Source organism: Chenopodium album, chromosome 23 (assembly GCF_948465745.1).
Source record: "Chenopodium album chromosome 23, dcCheAlbu1.1, whole genome shotgun sequence".
Classification (NCBI taxonomy): domain Eukaryota; kingdom Viridiplantae; phylum Streptophyta; class Magnoliopsida; order Caryophyllales; family Amaranthaceae; genus Chenopodium; species Chenopodium album.
Window position 1 is genome coordinate 9,311,413 of NC_137856.1, and position 8,060 is coordinate 9,319,472.

The 8,060-nt window shown below is 34.4% G+C and overlaps 1 protein-coding gene across 2 annotated transcripts; it reads left to right on the plus strand.

Moving 5' to 3' along the window:
• The first annotated feature begins 1,188 nt into the window (after nt 1-1,188).
• On the plus strand, nt 1,189-6,779 carry LOC145609420 (putative pectate lyase 1). 2 transcript variants are annotated; one of them, XM_081664910.1, is made up of 7 exons: nt 1,189-1,400; nt 1,860-1,913; nt 3,101-3,172; nt 4,712-5,354; nt 5,454-5,557; nt 5,662-5,800; nt 5,938-6,779. In XM_081664910.1, the coding sequence occupies exons 1-7, from the start codon at nt 1,315-1,317 to the stop codon at nt 6,157-6,159; spliced, it is 1,320 nt and encodes a 439-aa protein (XP_081521036.1). In that variant the 5' UTR covers nt 1,189-1,314; the 3' UTR covers nt 6,160-6,779. The 2 variants fall into 2 exon arrangements, with proteins under 2 accessions (XP_081521036.1, XP_081521037.1); XM_081664911.1 differs by lacking the exons at nt 1,189-1,400; nt 1,860-1,913 and adding an exon at nt 2,904-3,010.
• The last annotated feature ends 1,281 nt before the right edge of the window (nt 6,780-8,060 follow it).

An 8,060-nucleotide genomic window follows, 5' to 3' on the forward strand; every position in this document is an offset into this window, starting at 1 on the left:
AGCTTATTTTAAAATAAGTTTAAATCAGATAAAATAGGTTATTACAAATACTTTCTAATTACAAAATAATTTCAAAAAATTCAATAAAAAAATAATTTAAGACAAATCAAAAGTAAGCTCATATTTCTTCAAAAAAAAAAAAAAAAGTAAGCTCATATGAGAGTGAGGGATAGCTCAAGTGGTTAGAACTTCTTCTCGGTTTCAAGAGATCTTGATATCGATTCTCACCCCTGCCCTTGTGGCTCTCTAAACACCAAAAAAAAAAAAAGTAAGCTCATATAATTTCAGAAAAATTAAATAATTCAAGAAAAATTTAAACAAAATAAAATTAATTTAAATAAAATCAGATGAATCATATAGAGCCTTTAGCCTTAGGTTAGAAAATATCAAACCAAACCAAATCTTGAACACTGTTATTGTTTACTTATAATTTATAGTTGTATTTATTTAATCATGTATTAATAAATTATAAAAGACATTTGAAAAATATGCTCTGAATCTAACGTGAACTCACTTGACAATATTTTTTTTTCCATTATAAAATACATAATATGGTCAAATTTTAGTCAAAATCAAAACACTGGTCTAGTGTAGCGGGGGGGGGGGGGGGGAATCATATTAGACTAGAGCTTTATAAAATTAGATTTGTATGGCCTTTGTAAGGTGAAGAGAAAATTTTCTTATAAAACAACTTACGAATAACTTCAAATGGGTCAAACCCAATAGAATTATACGGAGTAAGAGAAAATACCTTAAATTGTATTATATCTCTAAGAAATTCATTAAGTGATTAAGTTAACAAACCTTTCCACTAATCAAGTTTCGTACTATTACACACTAAAACCTTAAAACCCGTACTTTATCTCTAATAAAACCTAATTAAAACAAGTTTAAATTAAAAATGAAGATAACTCAATTGGTCATAATACTCGTATAGTACTAGTACTTGTAACTTTTTAGTTAGAGGGAAGGGTAAATAAATTCGAAAATGAAATGTAAAGAATGAAAAAAATAATACAACTCCCTACTTCACTAAACAACAGCACCAGCAGCCAGCAGATGTGTGAGAGAGCGCAGCAATAACACCAACAGCAGCAGCAACCGCAAGTGGGACCAACACCCTTTTTTAATTTATTTTAATTCTCTCTCATATTCGTTCACTCTATAAAAACACTCCTTTCATTACAACATTTCTTCGACTCTGTCTCCACCCTTCTCAACGGTTCACCCCCTTCTCTCTCATCCCATTTATTTTCTCTCTCCTAAATTTCAACTGAGCAGTGTTTTGAGCTGAACACATTCAAGCTTTCAACAATGGCGGTTTCTCTTTCTTCTCTCTCCTCTCTCCTTCTTCTTCTGCTTTTCGTCACTCTCGTCGCCGCTTCTCGCACTGCTCCCAGGTAACAAAAATGTCGCTAATTTTTTGGTTTTTTCGTTACAATTTCTCCTTTTTCATCAACTCAAATGCAAGCTGCATTTTACTTCAAATTTCTAAATTTCTCCTCAAATTCACTTTTGTATTTTTCACACGATTTTTCATCCGCTCAATTTCACCTCAAAATTAGGTTTCATTCAATTCATTTTGAACTTCACTTGAAGATAGGTTTATATTAGTTTTTTTTGAAAAATTATGTGGTGAAATGCGAATTTGAGAAATAATTTATACTGCAGGTTTTATTTGTTTTTACATTATTCAAATTTTTGTTTCTCCTTTCAATTTCACTTCAAAATTAGGATTTATTTTTTTAATATATATCTCGAATTTCACCTAAAAAAAATGTTTTTGTTTAAATTTTGGAAAATTTATGTGCGGTGAAATGCGAAAAACAGAGGTTTAATTCTGAGAAAAATATGTACAGGATGGAAGAAACAGAGGAGTTGGAGAGCTTGAAGAACAGAACAATGACGGAAAAGTAAGTAACAACAATGGCGGAAGTTGCTTTCAATGAGATTTTCAAATTTTTTAATTTTTTTTTTAATTAAACGACGTCAAATCAATCTGAACCGTTGATTCTCTGAATCCTATGAAACAATAATAACCGTTGAGATATTTTTCTAACTTCCTCTTTCTTTTGATCTCACTCGTTTATTCTGTTTACGGTTACACCTCGTTCTTAGGATTCCCATTGGACATGCTACACTTTTTATTTTCTCTCTCCTACTTTCCATAATTACCCCTTAATTAATTTATTAATCACATTTTAACTTTGTGTTAAGAATATATAATTATGGGTAGTTTTGTCATTTTGGATTGAGACTAATACCTGAATTTGTACTTCCCTGTTTTTCTGATTATCGAGCACTGTGGCGATCTGCTGCGTACTTTGTATTTACCCTAGACCGTTAGTGGATAATTGTTTCATTGTTTGTCTTCCCCAAATGACCATTTTACCCTTCTTTATTTTTATTTTTGGCCTTTAATGAAAAATAGAATGTGGAAGAAAAATCCCAAAAATGGTTAAGATTTGGGTTAATGTTTACATTTGAGAATTTTTATGTTTTTGGTGAGAGTCACAAAAACAATGATGTACACGGAGTTGTTTTGAGGTCTCGGGTTTAGTACACTGTGGATGTTATTAACTTTATATAATTAAAGTTTGGCCTTAAAAACTAGATTGTGCAAGTAAAATAACAAATATGGGTTATTTACATTTAAGAAATTTTATTTTAGGTACGGCGAGTCATAAAGACAATAATGTATACGGGATTTATTCGCCTCGGTTGATTTTGGCTATATGGATGTTAATTTATTGAATGTGGAAGAATGATATCCTATAGTTTATCAATTACTATAATATTGGGTATTAAGTTATTAACCCCAATTGGTCCCCCTCAATAAACAAGAAAAAACCCAAATGGGTGTCACCATCTACATTCAATGGTGGGTGGGTTGTGGGTATAGGGTAGCTTTAAGCTTAGGCTGTTGTTGCATTAATGGTGAGAGAAACATGGAGCTTTTCAGATTTTCTCACCATGTGTATGGTTAATTGTATAGAACGAATAAAAAATGGTATCACTTTATTTGTTTGTCTATATTTGGTAATTTTATTAAATTATTTTTGTGTGAATGAGGTTTTATTTAATCTTTGTTGTTTTTCAGGTTGGAGGAGATTGATACATTTAATGAACATGCAGTGGCTGATCCAGAAGAGGTTGTTTCTATGGTTCACATGTGAGTTTCTTTCTCTAATCTGGTTTCTTGTTAATGAGTCTTTGGTAAGACGAACTTACAATAATATCCATTTCTTGTTAGAAACGAGTCTTAGGTAAGACGAGCTTACAATAATTTATGTGATTGGTTAAAATGTTATTCATAAGGATTCGAGTAAGAAGTTTGTATAGCACAAGATTTTGCCTCTTATAGAGTTTCATTCATTTTTGGTGATTGTTATGATGCACACATTAATCGTACAAGATTGCTTTTCTGAGAGGCTAAATAATTGATGTTTGATATCATCACACATTTTGCACCTACTCATTCGGCGGTGACATAAGTTTTGGTCACACTTAGTTATATTTGTTTATGGCTTTCTCACTTTACTTGCCTTTTTTTCAACTTTTGAAGAGTAATAAATATGATCCTTATTGTGCTCTGCTTGTACTCGGGTTATGGTAATGTCACTGAGTGATTTATGCACCAACAAACTGTACAGGTTTAAACTTTTAATGTCATCCCTTTATCACCCACATTGTATATGCGGATTCTTATATTCCACGTCTCATTCGATTAATATTAGATGGATGATATAGCTTTCTCGAAGATGCATCTTTCTTTTAATGACATTAAGAAACTTTAAAAATTGGTTAGGAATAATTTTGAGTTTTTGACTAATGTAGATATTATTTTACAGAGTAGAGTATTCGGGTTAATTTTCCTGTGGGAGTTACGAATTGATTCTGTTTGTGCAATGATGGGGTACAATGGTACTAATTTGTAGCTGTAAAGATGTTGGTTGATTTAATGATGAGCATATGCTATTTGTCTCGTCAATGAAAACACAATCACTAGATTAATAGCTGTTATTCTGGACTTTATCATGCAATCTTGACACCATAGTCTTTCATTAGATCCCTAACTAATTATTTGTCTTGTATGATGATGGAGCCTTTTCTTATTTGAGTCTAAATTGAACATGTTCAACTCACATTCTACTGACAGTACCTCTGTCCTGGACTGTATTCTGCAATGCATCTGGTAACATAGCGAAGTAGGAATTGTGGAAATAAATGTAAAATTTGTCTACAACTGAATAATGAGTACTTGTGTTTTGTCGGTGTCTTGAGCTGAAAACTGTCATATTGAAGCCATGAGCCCAAGAACAACAGATATTTACTGCATTTTCCGTTTTTTATTTACTGTGCATGAAACATGCCTAGTAAATTTGATTATTACAAGGAAAGATGAGTATGAAATTTTTTATAATTTTTGAGGAATATGGTTTTTTCCACTGATGTATTGTGTAAAAGATTATATAATGCAAGATCCAAAATCATGAAAAATTATATGTTGACAGGGGAAGAAGCCTAAACCTCTGTTGCAATCATCACTTGTATCATATGTCACCTGAATTTCCTAATTACTAAAGGGTTACACTTGGCAATGATGACAATCATGTTTATAAAGTACTTGAGGATATATTTTATTTGTAGTGCTGAGGTGCAGCTGCTGTTATTGCTGCAAGTTGTACTTATATTGTGTCGTGTTCTGCAGGAGTATCCAGAACAGCACTCAGAGGAGGAATTTGGGTTATTTTTCATGTGGGACAGGAAACCCCATTGATGATTGCTGGCGTTGTGACCGCAACTGGCACAAAAACCGTAAGCGCCTAGCTGACTGTGGTATTGGTTTTGGAAGAAATGCCATTGGTGGCAAGAATGGTCGCTTCTACGTTGTCACAGACCCTCGTGATGATGACCCAGTCAACCCCAGGCCTGGGACTCTGCGTCATGCAGTTATCCAGGAAGAGCCTCTTTGGATCATATTTAAGCGTGATATGGTGATTGAGTTGAAGGAGGAGCTTATCATGAACAGCTTTAAGACAATAGATGGTCGTGGAGCCAATGTCCATATTGCTAATAGAGCTTGTGTTACAATTCAGTATGTGACAAACATCATCATCCATGGTATTCACATACACGATTGCAAACCCACTGGTAATGCTATGGTGAGGAGTTCCACTACTCATTTTGGATGGAGAACAATGGCTGATGGAGATGGCATCTCGATCTTTGGTGCAAGTCATATTTGGATTGATCACAACTCCCTCTCACACTGTGCTGATGGACTTGTTGATGCTGTGATGGGTTCAACTGCTATCACAATTTCCAACAATCACTTTGCTCACCATAATGAGGTATTGTTTCTGCATATTTCTGGAATCTTTTGCTTTATACTGACTTCCTTGGTGTTGTGGAGATGCTAATATTGTATGTAAATATATAATGCAATATAGGTAATGCTGTTGGGACATAGTGATTCTTATGTGAGAGACAAGGCGATGCAAGTTACAATTGCATTCAACCATTTTGGTGCAGGCCTTATGCAGAGAATGCCAAGGTATGCACAGCTATACAAAATGTGTTCAATTTATGCTCTGATCTAGCTAGCTTTGTGCTTAGTTCACGTCTTAGTAGTTATAGAATGCTTCCTTGAAATTGCAGATGTCGCCATGGTTATTTCCATGTGGTAAACAATGACTACACCCACTGGGAAATGTATGCTATTGGTGGAAGTGCAGCCCCTACCATCAACAGCCAGGGCAACAGATATGCAGCCCCAACCAACCCTTTTGCGAAAGAGGTAAACACTTGCCCTGTAATTAATTCCCATTTATATGTTCAATCAACATGATTTAACATTATTTGTGAAATGATTGAGCTCGGACATTGCATTAAATTCTGATACCGAGTATGGTGTGAATTATGCTAATATTTTAGGTGACCAAGAGGGTGGAGACAGCTGCAAACAAGTGGAAGGGTTGGAACTGGAGGTCTGAGGGAGATCTACTGCTGAACGGTGCATACTTCACCCCATCCGGAGCTGGAGCCTCAGCTAGTTATGCAAGAGCCTCAAGCTTGGGAGCTAAGTCATCTTCTATGGTCGGAACCATCACAGCTAGTGCAGGCCCTCTCTCCTGTCGCAGGGGTCGCCAATGCTAGCCCCTAGCTACAACTCTGTTCATAAGAAAGAGTCCAAGTTTTCCTTTTTTATTTATTGTCCATTTTTGGTTTTCCTTCCATAGATTTACCACAATATAGCAGCATTGATCCATTAAGTCACCTTTACCTGATTGAACCACTTTTCTACAGCTCACCGGCAAGTGTACATTTTTTACACATTGTCTCTATGTGATTTGATTAAACCCTCACATATCCATTGTCGAATCAATCATATCCATTGTTGAATCAAATTTGTGTGGTTTTTATTTTCTCAACCTCGGCCTGCTTCATTTCAGAAGAAAGATTTCGCGATGACAGCAAGGTCAGAAGCGTTGTTCCTTTCTTCTTTTGGCTTTTAATTTACCCTTTCCTTTTTTTGAATTCCCTCCAAAACAAATCAACCCTCTTCCAAAATTTATAACCACCTTTGCCTTTTTTTTTTTCTGAAGTGACAGGTTTCTACAGTTCTTTGTTTTTGATTTATAGGAATTGGGAAATGATTTGTAATCTTCTTTTTCTTTTCTCTTGTGAGTCCTAGTTACACAAGTACTAGTTTGATTGAAAAAAAAGTTACAATTGTTAAGAAACATTTAGAAATTGAATTGTGTGTTGCAGAAATCAGATCTTAGTATCTCAGAAACAACCTCCCCCCCTCCCCTCCCTCTGTGCTTCTCCTGCATTGCATCTTCAGACGGAAATATTATTGCAAATCTAACTCCACCAAAGTATGAATACTTCGAAGCTCTATCTTTCAGATAATTCCGGAATATATTAAAGTCTTATCTCTCAAAGGCTGGTAGGAACCACACCATTAAAGAGAAAAAAAAATCATTGAAGTCTTTAACAGAACAACAGTCTAATCAGAATAGAAGAAATACATTAATGGGTTCAATTTCCCTGGCATGTTAGTCTTCCATATTATTTCTGCTAAGTTAAGGAAAAATGGAATAAATACCATAGCATGTGAGGTAGGTCCAATATGCTGCATATTTGCATGTGATTAGTCAATGTGAGATGATTTTTAAGCCATCAAATTACAAGCTGAGGTTTCCCACTATAAGTTTTTGATTGTTAATAGTAAGATCTAGTATGAATTTTATGCCCCAACTTTGTGTCAGATTAGACAATTGGCCAAATGTTCGATTGAGTAACTTTGGACAATCTATTTTGGGTTGAATATAAGTATCAAGTTTCTTTATTCTTTCTACATGTCTAAACAATCCTGGACATTGTGTGTGCACCATTGGTGTTTGTCCATTCATTAAAAGACCTTTCATGTCCAGTTTTAACAATTTATGCTGAATTATCGTGTCGGGTCAACTTTTGTCATCACAACACTGTCATTACATCGATGTATGAAGAAAAGTCTATAGTAGCAATGAACATGAGTTTATGTATTTGTTAACTAAGCCAGGTTGATTTGAGTATTTGATAAATAAAGATTAAGATATTTTCGAATCTAACTCATTCAACATATATAGCGCTAAAATGCCGGATATCATGCATAATTTATATTGTTCGTGACATATTTTTAGAGACATCCGATAAAATTAGAACAATACGTATTTTTTTTTTTTAAATATCTCCACCAAATTGTATTTGGATCTTTAATAGTAGTACTTATGTAAAAGTGTGAAACTATAGTATGTGTCAATTTAGGGCTCCATAACAAACTCAATATTTTTTGAGCTTAGCTCAGCAACTTCATTGAATACAGATGGCGGCAAATGAGAAAAGCGGCGAAAATAATGGGTCGGATCATTCATTTAAGTGGGCCCTACTCTTTGCAATAACACATGTTATGGGGGCCCAATTTGTTCTAATCAGTCCTATTAATTGATGAGGTAAAGCTCACTCATTGGTTCATTGCCAAGAACTAATGACTAAAGCATTAATGAGTA